This window comes from Penaeus vannamei, chromosome 6 (assembly GCF_042767895.1).
Source record: "Penaeus vannamei isolate JL-2024 chromosome 6, ASM4276789v1, whole genome shotgun sequence".
In the NCBI taxonomy this organism is placed as follows: domain Eukaryota; kingdom Metazoa; phylum Arthropoda; class Malacostraca; order Decapoda; family Penaeidae; genus Penaeus; species Penaeus vannamei.
This window is the reverse complement of record NC_091554.1, coordinates 26,576,426-26,598,925: the sequence shown is the minus strand read 5'-3', so window position 1 is coordinate 26,598,925 and position 22,500 is coordinate 26,576,426. Positions and strand designations below refer to the sequence as shown.

At 36.9% G+C, this 22,500-nt stretch overlaps 2 protein-coding genes across 3 annotated transcripts in view; one reads left to right on the top strand and one right to left on the bottom strand.

The window, feature by feature from the left end:
• The window catches only part of AMPKalpha (AMP-activated protein kinase alpha subunit), a gene marked incomplete in the record, with an annotated part of 29,217 nt that extends 14,437 nt beyond the window's left edge, over positions 1-14,780 (top strand). Inside the window, 5 exon segments of the mRNA XM_070122794.1 lie at positions 3,740-3,781; positions 6,335-6,412; positions 6,550-6,620; positions 13,150-13,321; positions 13,718-14,780. Coding sequence (XP_069978895.1) covers positions 3,740-3,781; positions 6,335-6,412; positions 6,550-6,620; positions 13,150-13,321; positions 13,718-13,806 — 452 coding nt within the window.
• Positions 13,064-22,500, bottom strand: part of LOC113822495 (uncharacterized) — a 9,874-nt gene continuing 437 nt past the window's right edge. For both annotated transcript variants that reach the window (XM_070122796.1, XM_070122795.1), the window contains 3 exons: positions 21,931-22,165; positions 21,155-21,310; positions 13,064-13,635 (listed from right to left, as the gene is read on the bottom strand). In XM_070122796.1, coding sequence (XP_069978897.1) covers positions 13,632-13,635; positions 21,155-21,310; positions 21,931-22,037 — 267 coding nt within the window. In that variant the 5' untranslated portion in view covers positions 22,038-22,165 and the 3' untranslated portion in view covers positions 13,064-13,631. The remainder of the gene's footprint in view (positions 13,636-21,154; positions 21,311-21,930; positions 22,166-22,500) is intronic.

The window sequence follows — 22,500 nt, the reverse complement described above, 5'->3', positions numbered from 1 at the left end:
TTGAGTTTTTTCTGTGTCTCAGAATTTTGTAATTTTGTTTATGGCTCCTCACAAAAATGTCCTTGACGTATGATTTTTGTTGAATGAAGTTGAAGACTGGTTTGGAGGAGTTAAGAGTCATTGCAGTTCTTTTATTTTATTATTACATTGGATTATCATCACAAAGTCTAGTAAGATGTAAGTATTAGTTTTAATTGTGTAAAATTTGAAAGGACAGTCTTTTGACTGCGTCATATATAAATTCTGTGACATTCTTGGAGTCAAAGACTGTTTTTAGGATACTCTTTAAATAGTCAAAATGAATTCAATGACCTTTTGAATACTACCTCTGGGGCTGAGTCATAGCTATACATGCTAGATATGCTATGCACAGATAATCTGCAAGAGGTCTGCTGTCCTTCCTCCTGATCACACCTAAGAGAATCAGAAAGCTAAGACAGTTGAATTGTAACTCCACAAATGATGAAAAAAGAGCATGTGGCCCACATAAGCCAACTCAGCCCCCCTTTTTATTATTGTTGTGCCACCAAGATCCTACCTATACCTATAAGTGACCAGTTATTGGTGTTGCAGTAAAAGCAAAAACACCTTCCATCCATCAAGCAGGCATAGCCACAGGTCCTAAAACATGTCCTGAACAGTCATACATAGCAAAAAGTAGAGGATGGGAATGAGAGTTGTTGAGGAAAATGTTATTACAAACTATAGAAACACCACAGGACAGGAAAGTGTCACCTACTGTAAAGTGCAAAGCCTAAATGCAAAAGCTACTAAGAACATCTGAGGGGTATCCAGGTAAGGTGAAAAATTTTGTAACCCAAGTTGGAAATATTTGATGTTTTGAATGCAGAAATAAAAGAAAGACACAACATAAGTAGAGATGATGGAGTCAGCATTAGCAGCCATGGCTATATTAACCAGTGTTGTGTTTGTGCACAACTATAATTCCATTAGTATTCCATCTACTAACCTGCAAGATGTAAATATATATGTAAATGCGAACTTACCATCATGAGCAAAGGCCAGGGTGAGGGAAGAGACTTTCCATGAGTGCACAAACCTCTTAGAGTGTGATTAGACTCACTTTGCGCTTAGAAGGGGGCTTTTCCATTATTCCTATCAATAAATAAGTGTGGAATCTAATGTGCATAAGCTGTGATTGGAAGAGAGCCAGCTCCAGGGAGAATGCCATTTGCATGTTGCACATCGTATTCTAAGCTGCTGTGACTGGCAGCACAGGTTGCATTACAGAAAATTGAAAATTAAGAAAAAATAACCAAATGTTCCTTTTATTTTCTTACATGGTGTTATTTACTACATAGACAGATGGTATGGAGTGTGTGCAAGGAAAATAAGATATTACACCTCTGGATAAAGCAAGTCAAAAGAAAAATATGGACATTGGAAAATGGCAAAAAAACTAAATGAGTCTATAGAAAATAACTTTGCAAAGGGGAGGCACAGTCTAGCCACCACTCATGAGTGTTCATGCGTACCCGGCCTACATGCAGCACACCTAGGATATTGGCTATTCACACAACTGGCTGCCTATGTTTTCGGCACTGTGATTTCTGTGATGCAACTGAATCCAATGGATTAAGGATCTACCTATCAATTCTAGATCCCGGTAATAATATGGACAGTCATTCATTATCAGGATCACACAGGAGCACAGATTTCCTCAAGGACCTTTGCTTTTGACTGTATAACAGTATTAGGACAGGTCATTCAGACCTGGTAAAGATATTGATGATGTGGAGCTTCATAGATCTTAATTAGCATCTTACTTAAAGAGGTGAGACAAGTTCTTCCTCTAATGAGAACAGGAAACACCTAGCTTTGATCATGGAAGATGTATTGGAGATGGACTGATGAATCCAAGGCCATGGACAATATGAAAATGAAATGAGACAAAAGCAAATGTCTTTGTCACCCCATCAGTTCTCCCAAGCCCCCAACAGAGAAAGCTAGAGGAAAGAGAGGGCACACAAGTCCTTTGTTTGCCTTTAACAAGGCAAACAAAAGACGAAGATGAGGGGAAAATCAAGCAAGGTTCCCATGTCATACATATGTTCTTTCAAGAGGAATCATTCAGAACCCTTCCTCACAAATATATTCAAAGGAAGTTTCTGTGGAGCAACACCTACTATTCACAGGATTATGAAAAGAAATCAGCAAATTGTAATTCTGGCTAGTGGAATCCATTCATTTTTCAAATAAACTGCTTGGGTTCCTTAATATTTCACTCACGTGAATTTTGGTTTCTTTGAGCCCTATCATTTTGGTGTGGCAGGTTTGAGGATAGAGGACAATGATAATTATCAAGGGAAATTGAGATGCTGATTACTTCATTTGCCTCTACAGATTTCATTCTCAGCTCGCATCAGTGGAAAAGAAAAATAGAAAGAAAAAAAAAAAATGTATATGTATATATTATGTACAGAAAACACACACGCACATGCACATGCACATGCACACGCACACGCACACGCACACGCACACGCACACTCACACGCACACATGCACACGTTCATGTTCATATTATATACCTATATATATATGAGTATATATAGATTGGTTAGTGTATAAAGATAATCCTTTTTTGTATATTATTTTATTTATTAATCAAGTTGCCATCTTATATGATATTTTTTATTGAAGGTTTGATTGATTAGTTAATGTAATTCATCAGGGGGATATAATCCAAGAAATGCACAATATAAAAATCCTGATGATTATTAAGTTTCTGTACTGTTCAGGCACCCATGACTATGACTAACATTTTCAGGCTAATTTGGCCAATCTCATTATTCAGAATTTAAAATCGTGGTCCTAATCCTAGACTAATTTTTCCCCATCTCTGTTATTCAATACTTCTTGAACAACAAAATAGAAGCCAGCATGTAGTCATGGCAAGTACATTAAAAAAGTGAAGATTGGGAGACATATTTGCCCAGCTCTAGTATCAGCACAAAGAGTACAATCATGCATTTGTTCTGCATCCAAGGGTAACCAACTTAAGGAATAAGGAATCAGTGCTTTCCCTACTTTCTCTGACAATAATGTTTACTGGTGTTGTTGTGATTTCCAATATAATCATTTCATTGTTTAGAATAATGTTTGAAGGAGAGTGTTTTTGTTGTAACAAATTTTTCCAGACCAAATCTTCTAATTTTCTAATGACCTTATAAACCCATCCAGGCAACTGAGCTCAAGCCCATAATTTTTGGCACATAATGTAGACATTGCTGAGGCAAGACTGTAACTTAATGCCATTCAGTCCCCAAAAGACTAAATTAGCAGTTTAGTAATCAGGAAGATTTTCTTTGGCTATTCCTATTATTACACAGGTTTCAACACATCTAGAGATGCAGAGCTTAGATATTTTGTCATTATTATATGTAAGATATTTGCTATCACATTTTTAGTTGATCACTTTTATAAAAAAAAAAGAGAATCATGATTCCAATGTTATACTCAGTTTAGATGTCAAAGAAGTTGCATAACCTTCCACTATATAAATATGTATGTCTAGTCATAGTAATAAGTGCAAAATTTAGATGTATTCTAGGTTTAATGTTTCAGTAAATCTATGTTTACATAAGAAGTTTACTTTACTTCATAAAAGAAAGCTCCTGCTAGTTACCTAACAACCATATTATGCATACTTAATAATGCCATTATTTATTGGCAAGTTGTCTTTATCAGCTTATTTCCAAGTTTTCACTCACCTTGACAGCTCATCTTGGTGTTGGCAAGATCCATGCTGAAATGCTAGCATGTGAGTTCATGTGTAAACACCTGAAATGTTATCTCTGTGGTAACTCAATATCTGATGAATGATGAAAAAAAACTTTGTTCATGCTAAAAATAGTTTAGAATGTATGGGCCTAGGGAAGCAAGACAGATTAAGAATAGATTATATGAACACATCAAAACAGTTTTTAAGACTTGATATTTTAAGCTTGTCTTGATGATACCCAGAATTGTACCCATAAGGTTTACTTTGAATTGATAACTTGTTCATTCATGGGAAATTATGAATGAACATACAGGTGAAATGGAGGATTTATATTATTTTTATGGTAAGCATAGAATTCATGTGTAATCTCTAAACAGTGTTGTTTTGAACAAAGAGAATTTCATTAAAAGTTCAGTTTGTAATTTAGGTAACAGATTAACCTGTGTTAGCTTAAAGTTATTAAGTATTAAAAGTGTGGAATATATACAAACACTTACTACTGATTATTCTTACATTACTCAAGTAATATCATAAATGTATTACATGTAGTTTTTGTCTACTGTATAATTGGTATAATTTGTATTTAATGTTATATTTGATATTGAGTCATACAGTTTATCTAGTTATGATATTCTTCCTAGGTGCAATGCATGAACAAAGTTGACTTAGAGTGGTTATTGTTTTTTAGACATATATGTTTATATATTTATATACATTGTGTCATGTTGTGTTACCATAAGATGTGGGACATGTTTTGCAAGAAAGTTTGCTTTAATGGAAGATAACTGTCAGAGATTACCTTACAGTAACCCCTTAATTTCATAATAATTCCATTTATTAAAAAGTGTTAATGATCCATGGTTAAGGACAGTATATCATATGCTTGATGCTTATTAAGGGTTTGCTGCAGAATTGCACATCAGTTTTGATTGTTGCAATAGCTTCAAATCACGTATGCAGCAAAAGGCTTTCATTTATGTTTATTCATTTTCTGTTCTGTCATGCACAATTTGTTATTGTTAGTGTATTTTCATTTGCATAATGTAACAGATTCTGCCAATAGAATGAAACCAGATGAAATTTACTGTACAATATATGTTTGGTTTCAAAATTGTCATGTATTTTGCATGTAAAGCATAGTATAGCATTGGAGATAAAAAGTTTATTGTTCTCATTCTGTGGGTTAGGCATCAAATTTTAATTGCAACTCATAAAATTCTTGGTTAGATTTGGTTAATTGTGTTCTTTTAAGACTGGTGCAAAATCTTGCTATGTTTATTTTTTTGTTTTTAACTGTAAAAGTGATACATTCTAAGGGAATGTTTGTACAATATTATATTTTCATAAAGAATGAATACCATGAAAAAATTGAATTATTTAAAAAAAATTGTTTTAATGCTAAACTTAAATAGAATTAACTGATATGAATTTGAACCTGCCATACCAGGTTATGATTTATACAAATGCAGTCTGTAATTTACAGTGTATCCTTTCTGTATTTACTTGTATTTTCTCTCAGTCAATTAGATATCTGAGTTTAGAGCTTGAAAGTTAGCTTTTTTTCTGAATTTACAGCTTTTGTTAATGTACATAGGTTTCACTGTCACCATACTTACTGATATTAATAATAATTTTGTTGGTAATGAAAAGCCAAATGAGTGATTATGATGATCATGTTCATAATTGTATTTAGTGTAGCAATAATATCAACAGAAGATTTATAGTAGTATTAATGTTTTTTGATAATCAGTTGAAGCATTTTTAGTAGGCCTAGTGTTTAAACTACATTTTTTTTTTTTTTTTTTTTCTTACTATTTCTATCCATAGATACAAGTAGGAATATCTTTACCTGCAACATATTTGTTTCCTATTTTATTATAAATTTAGGAAAAGAATACTATTCAGTAAAGCAGGTACGTTGAGAGTTGTAGATTTATTACTGCAAAGTGCTTTTGGCAGTACTACACAGAATTTTTTGTAATTTTAAGAGATTATGCACATATTAAAAAGTTCATCAATTATTACCATTAGTTCTGTACAATGGTTAACAGTTATGGTAATAAGGATTGTAGAAGCAACTGGAGATTTCCATGGATTGTAAAAATAAGTTAAATCAGAGAACCATCTCAAGTTTTTTAGTACCCATTTCCTAAAAATAGGTATGCTTTCATGCTTTAATTTTCCCTCTTTGGTGTTTCGTATTTTGACCTGTATTATCTCAAGTAATTGATGCTTGGATATGTACCATAGTTGGCAATGTGAGTGATCATTGTCCGTCAGTTTATTTTATTTCATGTGGGAATGCTTCTCTTTGCTTTTGTCACATTTTGTTTAGTTTAAAGACTCAAGGAATTTGCATTGTCTTTTGTTGCTGTATTGCGTGGTGTTAAAGAATTATGTACGTGATCTTAAAATAACATTAAAGTTTGTAAGCTAGTTTAAACTATTTTCATACTGCATCACGTTTTTATAGAAAATTCATACAAGTTTTTCTGACGGCTAGTAATAATTAGATTCTCTGTCTTCATATAAATATATATAATTATTTTATGCCATTATTTAACATTTGATTCTTGAATTTAATATTTCCAGCTTTGCGTGAAAGAGCATTGAGTGGTGATCGTGGACTACCCAAAGGAACACCAGTTAAACGTGCTAAGTGGCATCTAGGTATGTTGACAAAGTAACTTGAACAAATGGTTTTCCATATTACATTTTAACATTTTCATATCTTGCTTGTGGGTAAAATTCACAAGAATACTTGAGGTTTTAATGCAAACTTTATACTTATATATTTTAACCCACAGGTATTCGATCTCAGAGCAAACCACTGGATATTATGAGTGAAGTCTACAAGGCTATGAAGGTTCTTGGATTTGTAAGTATTGCTACAACTGCAGCTTGTAAATTTTTTAATTGTTTTCTTAGGTTGGTTTGGATTTTATATTAAACCTTTGCCTATAACATGGCTATCGCAGTTGACTATGTTGACCAGGGGAAGTGGAAGGGATAATGGTGAAGGAAGGGGGGGATGATGCAGATGAAGCAGGGAGGAATGGGATATGTTGGGAGGGAATGGGAGGATGCAGATGAAGCAAGGGGGAATGTGATGTGTTGGGACGGAGTGGAAGGAACATGAAAAGGAGGATGGATGTCGACAGTTTCTTTTAGTGTAGAGGGAATGGGAGCAGAGATATTGGAGGATGGATGAGGTGCAGGCAGCTTATCTTTGGTCATGATTAGATAGTTTTGAATGCCTTTGGGAAGAATGGACAGAAGTTTGAGGGGCGAAGGGAAAAGTTGATGAAGGAGAGGATTTGGTAGGAGATGGGCTGGAATGTATAAATTGTTGTCTGCACTGAGTTGAGAGAAGAGGAAGAGGGATAGGTACTGGGGAAGTTGAGATTGGAGTCTCTGAATTAGTGGTGGAGATGGGAATATTTGGATTTAGAATGTCAAGAGAATTTGATTGGGAGAGGGAGGGGGTAGATGTGGGATGAGGATGAGATACTGGAGGAGATGTAGAAACAACTTGGGAGGGAGGGGGAGAGGCAGAGCAGAGAACAGTACTGGGGTAGGAATACGAGAAAAACCTTGTTTGAGTATATCCTGTCATGTAAGGCTAAGTTTGAATCTGAGAATTGCCACCGCAGACTCAAACTTGTAGGGCAGCCCCCATAAATACATTATGGGAGCACAGTTGGCACGTGTGCACGATTGTGCAGAGCAGTTTTAATTGATCATGACCAGGTTGGGCACATAGAGGGTATCATGTTGTAGAGTGGGAGTGTTTGGCAACAATTCTGAGAGGTTGATATGGTTGGACAGGGACTCTTTTTTAACATAATCATCAAGGGGGAGGCCATGTCCTCCAAAAGTAATCTTAGCAATATGGGTGGGGGTCTAATGGCAAGCTCTAGGTGGAACAGTGTAGTAATGTACCATTACTGCATCATAGTTCATAAGGCGATGTACTGATACTACATCGTAGTCCACAAAGCAGGCTAGTTGGTATATTTTATAATCTGACCCCCCCCCCCCAATCCCTTGCCCGTTGTTGTGGGGGGGGCTTAGGAGATGGGGACTGAGATCCAATGTGGGAATCTCCCCTGCCTTGGGCCTCAGCCCTTGACTCAACTAATTTTGCATGGTCTTTTCTTCCTCCAGCTCATTTGTTTCCATCCCTTCTCCAACCCTTTCTGCTATCTACTTCCTAAGGTGTAAGAGCCGTGCTGAAAGTATGAAAGGCTGAAACAGTATTCCCGTTTTAGTTGTTCAGCCCTTGCCAGTCTCCTCTTCCCCCCCCTCATAAGAAAACCTTTGCCTCACAAAACTTTCTAACTCCACTGCAGAAACTATGGAAGATATTCAAAGCTATATGCTTGAGACATAAAATTCCACAACTCATGCTCCCTTCACACTCAAAGTGACTGCTGATACCCATCCCCCTCCTACTCATATTCCCCCTACACCCCTTCCTCCTACTCCCTCTCAACACAACCTAATCCACTCAATTCTGCCTACTACCAATACCCATCCTTCCAATATCCATCCTCCTGATACTACTGATATCCATCCTCCTCCTACTCATATTCCACTTACACCCCTCCCAACACAACCCATCCCCCGCAACTCCAACTACTGCTGATATCCATCTGTTTAGCCTGGAGTGTGTTGGGGAGAGAAAGAGAAACAGTCCACCTCTCAGGGTTCCTTGAGGGACAAAGGCTTGACAACTAGGAATAGTATGCATATGGGTTCCCCTGGCAATTCATGACTTGCAAAAAGTTGATCATTCACCCTTTCAACATGGCTCTCACACCTTAGGAAATGGATAGTAAAAGGTGTTGGAGACGAGAAAAAATGGAAGAAGAGACTGCATAAAATCAGTTTAGTCAAGGCCTGATCCCCAGTCTCCAGCTCCTAAGCTCTTTCACAGCAACAATAGGCATGGTATTTGGGTAGTGGTAGTGAAAAAGAACAAGGGCTGACTCAAATTCAATCTCTCATCAAGTTCAGTTCTTAGTAGCTGAAAGAAGACAGATAATCCCTCTGGATGGCCCTCGCATGAGCAATATATATGGCTCTTGCTTAAACTTTCACCAAGTAAGTAAACATATACCTATGTTTATGCACACATGCGTGCATGTGTGTGTGTGTGTGTGTGTGTGTGTGTGTGTGTGTGTGTGTGTGTGTGTGTGTGTGTGTGTGTGTGTGTGTGTGTGTGTGTGCGTGCGTGCGTGCGTGCGTGCGTGCGTGTGAGTAAGTAAACATATACCTATGTTTATACGCACATGGGTGTGTGTGTATGCGTGTGTAAGTAAACATATACCTATGTTTATACGCACATGTGTGCGCGCGTGTGTGTGTGTATGTGTATGTATATAGTGTGTGTGTGTGTGTGTGTATATGTATATGTATGTAGTGTGTGTGTGTGTGTGTGTGTGTGTGTGTGTGTGTGTGTGTGTGTGTGCACGCGCGTGTGCGCGCACGTGCATGTGTGTGTCCGCACGTGTGTGTGTGTGTGTGCATGTGTGTCCGCGCGTGTGTGTGTGCGTATATGTGTGTGTGTGTGCGTGCGTGTGTGTGTGCGCAAGTGTGTGCGCACACGTGTGTGTGCGCATGTGTGTGTGTGTGCGCGCACGGGTGTGTGTGTGTGTGTGTGTGTGTGTGTGTGTGTGTGTGTGTGTGTTTGTCTGTCTATGTGTGTGTCTGTGTGTAAAATATATGCATGCATATATGCATAACAAGAAGTATAACAAATCATAAGGTGTTAGTAGGTTAAGTAACAATAATCAAAGTTTTTCGTCATGGTCGAGGGCCTTGTATCCAGAGGGTTAAAAACAAAAATTTTCATTGCAAATAATAATACCAAAGGAATTATTGTAGTTTAGTTGATTAACCCAATGCCTCCAGTAAAATGTTATGTTCACTGTAGTATTGTTTTATGAAATGTCACTGCATATAGATTGCTCTACAAGTGCTTATCCACAAAGGAGTCAATCAGTAGACCTTGTGAGCTCATCTTTCCTTGAGTTTTCAAGATTCCCCCCCCCCCCCCCCCCCTAATGCTGTCAGTATTGATTTTTATTTTAGACATCATAATTACTGTAATGTTGTCATTATTAACCCATTTATGACGGGTGTCTCACATACGAGACACCCGGAAAGAAAAATATTGCTGGGTACCCCACCAGTGTGATGCTGTATTGGGGCTCGTGGCCTGACTCAATAGCGAGCCGCGGCTGATTTTGTAGCTGCCTAGAAACTTTTATTTTTGGCTTCAAAATATACCGGCGATAGTGGGTTAACAGCTGTATTGGATAGTAGGAAATATTTTTGAAAATCAAGGAAAACAGTAAACAGGTGAGACAGGTAGTACTCGTAATTTGCTTTTTGGTGGTTTAGTGCTTGTAGAGCCATCTATGTGTAAAAACAATAACCGGATTAAGCGCACAGCAGGCAGGGGTGGCCACTCTTCTGTAGCTGCATTTCTGCTGTTTTCTAAACATTAGATGATAAAGAAAATGGATATAAATAAACAAATTGAACAGTACTATTATAAACAGATGAATATTAGATTACAATTACAGTGTGTAGTGTCAGAGTCTGATGATGATAGTGTTCCCTGTGTTACTTTCTTATCTATTGCACTGTATAAAATAATATACAATAAATTTATTAAGCCAATAATTTAATAACATTCAACAACACAAAATGCACCCACACCTCCATAACTTAAGAAATTGCAACATAGAATCTGTAAACATGATTTATCTAAAAAGTATACGAAACTATTATTTTCAGTTTCAAAATATACTGTCATTAATGGGTTAACATGCATCATATTCCCCATTTTATAAAAAAAAAAAAAAAAAAAAAATGTATGTGGTGATATATCATTCAAAGTAATAAAAAAAGCAACAAGATGTTCTGGAATATTTTGCTCATGACAGCAGTTGGTGGCACCCAGGCTGTGGCCAATTTGCCAGATTGACGGCATGTTCACATCACCTGCCCCTCAGCTCAAATTTTTCCATGACGTAACCACAAAGTCATCAGGGTCCAGTGGATTAAGGGGACCGTCTGGTTATTTTTTAGCAAAAATCTTCGGATTTGTCGATTTTGAGTCAATGCATTTTCAATGAGTTTCTGACTGCCCAAGTCTCCCCTGAAAATTTGAATTCCCCCCTGCAATTTCTAAGGTGGTTGCTGCCACCTTAGATATACCACGAAAATATTGTGATTTTTCACATTACCTTCGAAAATTGGAAATTGTGACGTAACTAATAGACATAGAAAAAAAATAAGAGTATTTTTAGAAAACACATAAAATTCTACAAAACATGAGACCAACAATACACATACACAAAAGGTCATCAGATACACGGTACTGATCTGTATTTACATTCATATACGATATATATATATATATGCATGTATACACAGATCAGTATTGTGTATTTGTTGACCTTATAAAACAATATATATAAACAAAAGGTCATCAAATACACAGTACTGATCTGTATCTGCATGAGAGCCTTCAGCAGGACCGGGGGCGCCACCGGTGGTATGACCGGGGCGGGACGCGCCACTTGTGGTGCGAGCGGGGCAGGGAGTGCAATCTTTCTTTCTTTCTTTATTCTTCTTATTTTTTTATTATTATTATTATTTGGGCAGGCAAAGCGAGAGCAAGGAACAGTCGAGAGCGAAACCGTGCATCCCCTCCACCACAACGAACATGAATGGTACTTCGGTCTTTGTCCGTCTCGACAACACCTTGGTTGCCAAGAATAATTTAGCCTAACACACGTTCCCCCCTCCCCGCCAGCACTAAACTCTGACGAATATGATAATTTATATATATATCGATATTTATCTTGTGATTTTACATATAGATACAACTAATGCACAAATACAACTATATAGAATGTATTAGAAAGATGGATCTGTCATTGTATATATACTGCCATGAAGGAGGCTTCAGGCCAGTTTTATATATTGTAAATCCCCATTATAGCTCATTATAAAGAGAAATGATACATGATTATATCATATGGAAGTATTTCACATATCATTTGTTATCCATACTGTAAAAAATAAAAAATAAACATATGCCGACATTTTGATATGATACCAATATAACTTACGAAAGCTCTGGCATATGCAATTTTGGTAAAAAAAAAAAAAAGTTTTATGGCTCATTTTGTAGCTAAATAAACAATCTTGTGCTTGTTGCACTTACTTTTTGCAGTATTTTCAATTGCTTCTTATAAAAGTGACTTATATAAAAAAAAAAGGCCTACTTGGACTGTTCAAACAGTCATCTTTGTAATTTCTTCACCCCCCCAAAAAAAAATAATAAGGTCGACTTCTAAAATTTGGCTTCCGTATATTATAGTTGAAGGATTGTGCTATTCAGATATGAAATCAGAATGGCTGTATGATTTTGGGGGGATTTTTTTGAAAATTTTAAAAATGGTCAATGTAGGCCTATAGACACCACAAATCACTGTGACCCAACTATAACAAATGTCGTGTAGTGAGATACTATTACTTGCTAGAAATTTCCACAATACTTCGCAATGAAGGTAAATCATAGGGGATTATGTTATAGGAAGATTATTCTAATACCTAATTTTGTTAATACCAAAACATCTATGAAAATGTACGAAAACCCAAAAATGGCGATATATCGGAAACTACCTTTGTAGTCTTCGTCAACGATTTTAGACATAATTTTAGGCCGAAAAAAAAAAGTTTTATGGCTCTTTTTGTAGCTGAATAAAAAATCTAGTGCTTATTGCATTTAGTTTGTAGCGTTTTTTCCTGTTTTTCTTGTAAAGATGACATTTAGGGGGGGGGGGATCTCAAAGTCGGTTATTTCATAAATTTTCAATAAAAAAACAAAGTCGAAATCGAAAAAAGTGCTTGCAACAAGCACAAGATTTAGGGTGAATCTGTTCAAAAAGCACATCAGAAAGCCTGTGTATTTTTTCCTGGATCAGAAATCATTGACAAAAAATTGCCAATTTTCAAAGGGGGGGACTTACGGTTTTTTGACAATAATTCAAAAACTGTTTGGGCGATTTTGAAAAAAAAATGAGTTTTGAGATCTCACTAGGGTCTTAATAAAAGGGTGTGAGTTTCATCAAAATCGGCAAGAAAAATTGAAAAATCAAAAAAATTACCAGACGGTCCCTATAAAGTTAAAGAAAGAAAGAAATCAGTATGCTGTGATATGGAAATTCTGAGGAAATAATGTACCAGAACTTGTCAGGTGACTCAGAAATATGGGAACAGGTTGAACTAAACCCAAAATAAATTTTATTTGGCATGTTTTATTTATGTTTAAGACATGTAAAACAATATATAAACAATTTTACCTCTTTCTATCTGTGATTAAGGAATGGAAGGTTGTGAATCCTTTCCATGTGCGTGTACGCCGAAAGAATCCAGTAATTGGAAGCTATGTACATATGGCTCTACAGCTGTACCAGGTTGACTACAAATCACATTTGCTGGATTTCAAGATTATATGTAATGAACCTGCAGATTTGGTGGCACAGGAAAAGAGGAGTAAGTAATTTTTATTGTTTGTTTATTGGATATCATTCTGAAATTCATAGTCATTATAAGGACTGAACTGAACGATAATCTTTATTTTCACTGTACTGTAATATATATCTCATCACAGTTTCATTTTAGAATACATAAACCATGTAAAAGGGAGGAGAAAAAAATATTTATGCAACAAACAAAATACTAATAATACTCTAACAAGATTTATCAAATACTGTTTTGTATTCTTTACCAGAAATATGAACTTACTCAGCACATATCACATTTCCAAAGATTGGTTTGGTACTTTTTCCTTCAGCCACTCATTTTATCTGAAACACAAAATAAAGGTACCTTAGTAACTAATTCTGAAACATAACTAAGAAATATTGATCCTAAATCCATTTTTGCCAGATAATCAAGATGAAGTCCAGACGCAGGGACATCATGTCATGGAATTCTTTGAAATGTGTGCAGCTCTGATCACGGAACTGGCTCGTTAGGAGTTGCACTTCCTATCAATAGTCCTGATGTGCCTAAAACATTTATGATTTGGATCTCTTATTTGTAACATCAGTGCAATGTTGTGAAATCCATTGAGGTATCTAGACAGGAATGGTATGTACATATATATACACATATCTCTCAATATTCCTTTTTTATGCAGTTATAAGTATACACTTTACTTATAATGTTAAATGTAAAGATTGTCACCATTTGTTTTCTCTACATTTATAATGCTACGTAGGCTACTTGCTTGATTGTTTTAAAGGTATTGCAGTACTTTTGCTGTATTTTTCTCTTAATTTTCAAATGTTTCAAGCTTAATAGTTACAATTAAAAGATAAAACATATGGTTTACTTATGATCAGTCTAGTTTATGTTTGTGTCCAATAGTAAGATCAAAATTTTGGTTCAGTAATTAGGTTATCATGTATATATATAAAAAAGCCATTTTGGTACACAAAAATAACTGATTGTGATCCTTTGTTCTCTACTAATACAACTAGGTGTAAGATTTTGCTTATAGAAATTTATTACTGTTACTTATTTTTTAAATTGTATTTCTTTTTGTATCTTTTCATGCTCATTGGCAATTGATATTTTATCTCTAAAAATGTTTATCGCAGACCATATTATATATAATGTAAATATTATAAAATTATGTATTTATATTATATGCTTTACTTCTAAATTATATAATAAATGTTTTGTTATTTTTTAAATCAGTGCTATGTGATTGTGATTTTAAATATACACACCAAGAGCAAATTCAGTTTAAATAAAGTACCAAAAAGCTCAGCTTATACATATTATGATGTGTCATATACAAGTAAGTATAACAGATATGTAACTTGAGCATATCAACAATCTTTTTAAAATTAAGGCACAAGTCCTCACTTCAAAGGGATGTGGTGTATCACAACTTTCTGATAATGTAAATAAAATGTGGTACTGTATTGTACATAAAAACAAACTGTTGTTGCTGTATCTTGTTTCCCATTTCATTTGCTAAGACATCAAGTGATAAACAAAAATGATAACAAAATTCAGAGATTGTTTGTGAATTGGTAGATTGTCTAGTTGTTTCTGTATTAGAAAAAAAGTCAGGCAACGTTTTTTTTACGTTGAGTAATAACAGTAAAGATGCGCATCTCACAGATGATTGGACGCTCTAGCTTGAAACTAATACCATATATCGAAGTTGACAAAATATATATATGAACTCTTCAGTGCTAAGAATACCAGGACACCCTGCAGGTGTTCTCCTGGTAAGAATGTGTTATGTGATACTGCCAAAAACCTTACTTCTGTGCTGCAGTTGGAAGTCAGGATGTGATATTCATGTTGATGGTTAATAGTTAAACAAATAAATGTACAAGACATAAAAACAGTTGGTAGTCAGGATGTCCACAGGTAATGTTAAACATACATAAAAACATACATGTCAAATAATGCTTGATTATCTCCACCAAGAGGTTATGTTTTTGGCAGCATTGATAAGTTTCTTTCTTTACTGTTTAGCCAATCCATTGCTTCTTGTCATCCCTCCCAATATTTTGCTCATTGTCGACGTGGGAGGGCTTAAGAGACGGGGACTGAAACCCAATGTATGGGATCACCCCTACCATGGGCCTCAGCCCTCGCCTCAACTAATTTTGCTTGGTCCTTCCTTTTCTTGTTTCCTCTTCCGTATCTTCTTTATTCCCATTCCTAAGGTGTGAGAGCTGTGCTGAAAGGATGAATAGCTGGCTTTGTGTCAGTCATGAATGGCCTCCAGGAGCCATGGGCACTGTACTCCCTTGGTTAATTGCCAAGCCCTTACCTCTTATGGGGACCCTAAGGGATAGACTGTTTCTTTTCCCCAGTTTATTTAGACTCACCATGGCCAATAAAGAAGATTCTTCACCCTTAAAAGGGGCTTTAAAGCTTGCCTCTTCATCAAATAGGCTTTCTGAATTTGATTTTGATGATTTTCTGACCCCTGCCCTCTTTTGATCACAGCATCGACCACTGATACTAATACCTCCTCTTCGACGCATACAAACAATTCCAACTATTCCAAGACACCCACCCACGTTATTACTCAATCTCTAGAAAGCACAACTTCCTCTTCCCCAACATTCTCCTCTTCATCTCCTGCTATACAGTCCTCTTCAATGTCTACCCCCTCTTCCCTTATTACCATTCTTCATCCTTATTGTCCTCCCCCTGCAGAACTACTGCACTCCACACCACCCCATCTTCCTCTCACCCTCATCCTTCTAGTGCCTCTATGTCTACAAACCTTTTGAGTACTCTCTTTGGCCCAACCAAGTGGGATTTATTCTTTGTGATTCCCCCACAGCCCCCTATTCTGAGAATACCCTTCTCTTTCAGCAGTGCCTCCAGAAACAAGTAAGCAAGGTTACCTTTCGCAGTCGTTCTGATCATTCACACCTTGTCACGGTTACATCTGAATCCCAAGCTCGTGCACTATCTACCCTAACTGACCTCACTGGCAAACCATTCGTGCCGAACCTCACCCCTCTCTTAACCCATTCACGCCGGTATATTTTAAGCTAAAAATAAAAGATTCCGGGCGGCTATAAAATCAGCGGGCGTAGCTTCCCGGGAGTTCGTCCGCCCTCCAACCGCAGCCCGCTGCAGCGTCACACTGGCGGGACGCCCGGCAATGTTTATTTTTTCGGGTGTCTCATACGTGGGACACTCGTTGTTAATGGGTTAATACTTGTACTGGAAATGTTTCTATTCCATGAAATGCTTGCCCCTTGTATGACAAGGACTGGTCAGACTGAAAATTACCTACTTTTTTGCCTTGCTGAATATGATGCAGTGGCAGTACAGTGCTACACTATTCCTCCCAGAGGCCAGTGTAATTCTCATGTCACTATTGCCAAGATTAGCTTCCATAGTTTATGAAGTTTATATTGGTGGATTGTCTTATCATGTCCGACAATATCAACCCCTTCCTCATCAATATCAGAAATGTTGGCGTTTTGGCCACCCAGCCAAACATTATCGCTCCACAGACCTCTGCCCTCTATGTTCCCAACCTGGTCATGACCGTTCAAACTGCCCTGCTTAGTCATGTACATGTGCCAATTGTGGAGACTCCCATAATGTATTTTATAGAAGCTGCCCTGCCTATAAGTTTGAATATGAGGTAGCAGTCCTGAGATTTAAATTAAGCCTCGCTCTACGTGAGGCCAGACAGGAAGCATGACGAGGAGGTTTTTCTCTCAACTTATTCCAAAACAGTCCTTCGCTCTGCTCCCTCACCATCTTCACAAGATGTTTCTGTATCTCCCCAGGTATCTCTCCCCTATACCCTAAACCTACCTCCTTCGTCTACTCACCCTCCTACTACATTCTCTCCTACAACTTTTCTTTTCTCTGTTCCTCAGATATCTATCTCCTCTTCTCCTCCTCATACGAGAACCTTTATTTCTCAGTCCTATTTACCCAACTCCCCTCCAGATACTCTTGAAGACATCCAAAACATCCTTCCTCCTATGCCCACCCAACATACCCCACCCTCTCTACCACTTCCACTTGAATACTCACATGAATCCCCTTTATCACAACAGTGTCCTTCTCCAGAACCCTCCCCGCCAGACATTCTTCCTGATATCTCACTGACTTCTCCAGCCCCCTTTTCTCATCCTCTGGATTCTTCTCCACCTACTTCTCCAACAGCCACCTATTCCTTCCGTAGTCATAAATACACTGCAATTCACTCAGTATCTCTTCCCCCTTATATTCCCCCTACCCTTTCCCAAAATACCTCATTCTCTCAACCACCCAAACCACATATACCACCTATACCAAAAGCTCGCCAAAACCCCATCCTTCCCCACTATCTCTCCCTCTCCCACCTGGATACACACATGAATCTCTTTTATCACAATACCCTTCCCCAGACCCCACCTTCCCTATCAAACCCCCAGACACTACTCCTTCAGCTACTGATCCTTTATCTCAACCCTCACATACTTAATCCTCTACTACTAAGACAACCATATCTACCATTATTACCTACTATCCCTATTCCTTCCCCAGTCACAGATACAATTCACTTAATTGCTCTACCTCCTTAACCTTTCCCATTTACTAATCACTGCTCTACTTCATTTACTTCCCTTCTTTCCCATTTTGTTACCATACACCCTCTAATCTTTGACATCTAACACCTTCCCCTCTCCCCGGATTCTTCACCTACTCCTTCAACAGCCATCTCTATTCTTCCTTGAACATTTTTCCTATACTTTCCCCAGTGACACTACAATTCACTTAATCGCCCTCCCTCCTTAACCCTCCCCTTTATACTAATTTCTGCTTTAGTTCAATTGCTCCCCTATTTCACTTTTTATTACCACTATTCTATAACATTCTCAAACCTTTGACATCTAACACATTTTATTGTAATCTTTAACTCTCCTTTGCCCTTTCTGATGCAATACTTTACCATAGTGCTATATGACCTTTGATGTCTAGCATATTTATTTTCAAACGTAGGGGATTGCCCCTACTTTGGGCCTCACCCCTCGTCTCAACTAATTCTGCATGGTCTTTTCTTCTCCCCCTTTCCCTTTCCGTATCTTCTTCATCTCCTTCTGTGCCATTTCTAAGGTGTGAGAGCCATGCTGACAGGATGAAAGGCTGGCTTTGTGTCAGTCATGAATCGTGTAGTCCTTACCCCTTATGGGAACCCTGAGAGGTAGACTGTTTCTTTTCCCTATTTTATTTAGGCTCACCATGGCCAATAATGAAAATTCTATACCCTTATTAGGGGCATTAAGGCTTGCCCCTTCATCAGGCAATCAGGCAACCTAAACATTCCACTCAATCTTCTCCTACCACATCCACTCCTACACCCTCCTATTCCTCTGCTCCTCAGATATGTATTCTCCTCCTCACAAGAGAACCTTTGTTTCTCAGTCTTCACTCAACTCCCCTCCAGAAACTCTTCAATGAAGACATCCAAAACATCTTAACCCATTCGTCCCGGGTGTCACATATATGAGACACCGGGAAAAATAAACAATGTCGGGCTGACCGCCAGTGCGATGCTGTCTCGGGGCTGCGAGGCAGAAGCGGCGCACGGCCGGGCGGGCGGACAGACTCCAGGGAAGCTCCGCCCGCCGATTTTGTAGCCGCCCGGATTTTTTTAATTTTGGCTACAAAATGTACCCGGCGTGACTGGGTTAAACATGACCCAAACCCTCTGTTCCTATTTCCTCTATATTCAAAGTATTTGCTGATATCCATCTTCCTCCTCCTCAAGTTCTCCCACACCCCTTCCTCCACTCTCCCAGTACACCCAGTGCACTCTACTGCTCCCACCAGAATGTTTGCATAAATCCTTTTTGTCACAATAATGTCTTTCCCCAGACCCCTCCCCCTCCTGACATTCTTCTTGATACTTCATTACCTTCCCCAGTCCCCAATTCTCATCTCTTGGATTCTTCTCCTACTTCTCAAACAGCCATCTCTGTATTCCTTGAACAATATCCCTATTCCTTCCACAGTCACATATACACTCCAATTCATTCAGGCGCCCTACCCCCTTAACCTTTTTTTTTCTAATCTCTGCTTTACTTCATTTTCTCCCCTCTTTACCCTATTCAATATCATACTATCCTATAATGCTCTCTAATCTTTGACATCTAACACATTTTATCCTAATCTTTAACTCTTTTACTAATCTCTGCTTTACTTCATTTAACCCCATCTTTTCCCTTTTTGCTTAACAAATCTCTGCTTTATTCATTTGCTCCCCTCTTTACCTTTTTCACTACCATACTATCCTATAATGCTCTCTAATCTTAGACATCTAACACATTCTCTCCTAATCTTAAATTCTTCTTTACCCTTTTTGCCACAATACTTTACCATAATCCTATATGACCTTTGATGTCTAGCACACATATTTGTTTCAAACCATTAACCATTAACCATCAGCCCAACTTAGATGCCATTAAAGTTTGGTGGTGATCCAAATCATGCTCCAGATCCTGCGCAGGATTTTATTTTTATGAAGTTTTTACTTGAGTGTGTCTTACCCAACACAGATGACATTCTGGATTTGGATCCAGGAACATTTTAAAGGATTCATTAGCATTGTAAGATATTTATTTATTTATTTTAAAAACTCTGCCACATCAACATCTATGGTCATTAGCAGCATATACAAATGTAGCAATAGGGCGAGGCTGGGGGCAAAGCCCCCAGATAAGGAAAGTATTGTGGAAAAAAAGGGGAAAAAAAGTTAAAATTAATATAAAATATGTTATATATATTTTGTAATCCTTCATATACATTTTTTTGTTTTTAAATAACTGCAATCTGACATCTTGGAACCACTTCTTTGGTGTGCAAACTTACACTCTGCCTATAGTCACTATGCTTGAGATATATGTCCATTAAAAATATCAGTTATGTAATTATGATATTTATTGTTATTGTAAATATTATCATTACTATAATCATAATAAAGATAATGTAAAGAATAATCAGCATTAATATTATAGTAATAATCATAATAAGCATCATCATGATAGTAATGGTAATAGTAATATAATAATAAGCATAAAAGCAACAACAATAATAATCATCATCATGAGCGTAAAGTAATGAATATCATTTTGATATTGAATATTGAAGTCAGTATTAAGTTATGATATTTACAACTATAGTATGAATTTTCAAAAATATGATTGAAAATATTATTTTAGTCATACTTTTCCAGTCATGGAACATGAATGTTACATTCCACACTTGTTGATTGATGGAAATAATGCAAGAGCCCCTTCCTAAATGCCCACTTGGTCTAATCAGTCTCCAAGAGTTTTGTGCACTCCTGGCAAGTCATTCCAGTAACCTTGGCCCTAAGTCAAATTTTCCCACGACAGCATGTTTAAGTCATTTGCCTTCCAAGCCAATTTTTTTCATGTTGTGATGGTCATGTAATCTGTAGGGTGAACTCTTTTCTTTGACCTATTAATTATTCCATAAAAGTTACATTTTCCTCTATTATGTAGTTTGTGTTAGTATTATAATATGTAGGTCAGATTCTTGTCCTGATTCTTTCAATAACCACTTGTTAATCAAGATTCATCTAATGTAATAATTATGTGAAGAACTACCAGCTTCAACACAGCTGTAACTGTTCTTGGCAACCTCACATCATAATCTTACCAGGCATTTAGAATATCTACAGGGGTCTAAGCTGTTAAGCTTTCACTTGTCCCCAGATGTACATTTAATATTCATTACTTCTCTGATTTCCCTGTATTGTGCTGGAATATTTGCCTGACAATATAATACATTCAATAACACTCCTCTCACCTCATGTGAATGTGCATTATAGGAATTTCCAGAATGATGGAGGTGCACCAACCACTGCAGCGTAAAAAACTGATCATATACCACACCTGATGCTTCTCGTCGCAGTCCAATAAATTAGTCTGGCAGACAGTGAAGTTCAAGTGTCCAACTACTATTCTGTTTGGATTAAGAGTAAAAGACTATCAGTTGTCAAATAAATATTGAAGTATTTGTAAAGTCATGCACTGCCTAATATAAATATATATACATGATATGGGTCAATACAATGATGAAAAAAATGAATACTGAATTGTATGCATATCTAGATTGCAGTGTAATGGATTCAGAAAGTCCCTTTACCTACTGTGTTCTAATGACGCTTTAAGCACTTCCCTATTTGCACAATATTACCTGCCATACGATGTCTGGCATGCATACCCACCACTAAAGTCTATTATTGCAGTATGAATACCTTTTAGCCATAAATACCTAGGCTGTCACTTCAATATTGCCCCATCTTTACAGGAAGTAACACAAGGGATATAAGAACTTCTTGAGGAAACTATTTATACTGAAAAAATAGCATTGTTTTGGTGTATCCATGTACCAAGATACATTTCATATTAATGTTGTTTTACATATTTTTAAAGAAAGATGCACTGCAACATATAGAGGTTTAATGGATGTTATGCAAAACATGACTGTACCAAATTAAAAATAATATGACACTAAAGGTCATATCTCATCTCAAAAAGTGTAAGAATATGCAAAAATGCCATCAAATTACTGGTACTTACAGTAAATTGACACTATCATCTGGCATCCTCTTCATTCTTCTGGAGAATACCTGAGGTAATTTCAAGAATTTTCTGCATATCAAGTGCCTCTCCTGGAGGAATTCCATATCCTTTATTCAGTCCTTCAGGATTTGAAGGTGTAACACAGTCTAGATGAGGCTCTTTTCGAAGAACATAATCTATGTCGACTGCACTAAAGAAAGCTACTGACTGAGGCAAATCTTTGAAGCCTAATCTGAAAAAAATATGTACTAAATAAAAATTATTGAAAAGGAGCAAATTTTCTGAGATAATTCTTCTTATCTTAGTTTTTAAACTGCAATAAGTCTTGAAAAAGTTGCATAATATACCAAATATACTAATGATTAAGTAAAATGTTGAATACAAGTTCAAGTACTCAATATTATCTATTTATAACAGTTCAGATACTAATTTGTTTACAAATTTTAGTGAACATGCTACAGAAAAAAAAAAAAAAAAAATACTGTGAATATCAATGGGGCCTGATAGTACCTGTAGCCCAACAGCTTAAAAAATCTTAATTCAGCCCTGTTGCATTCAGTCTACCTT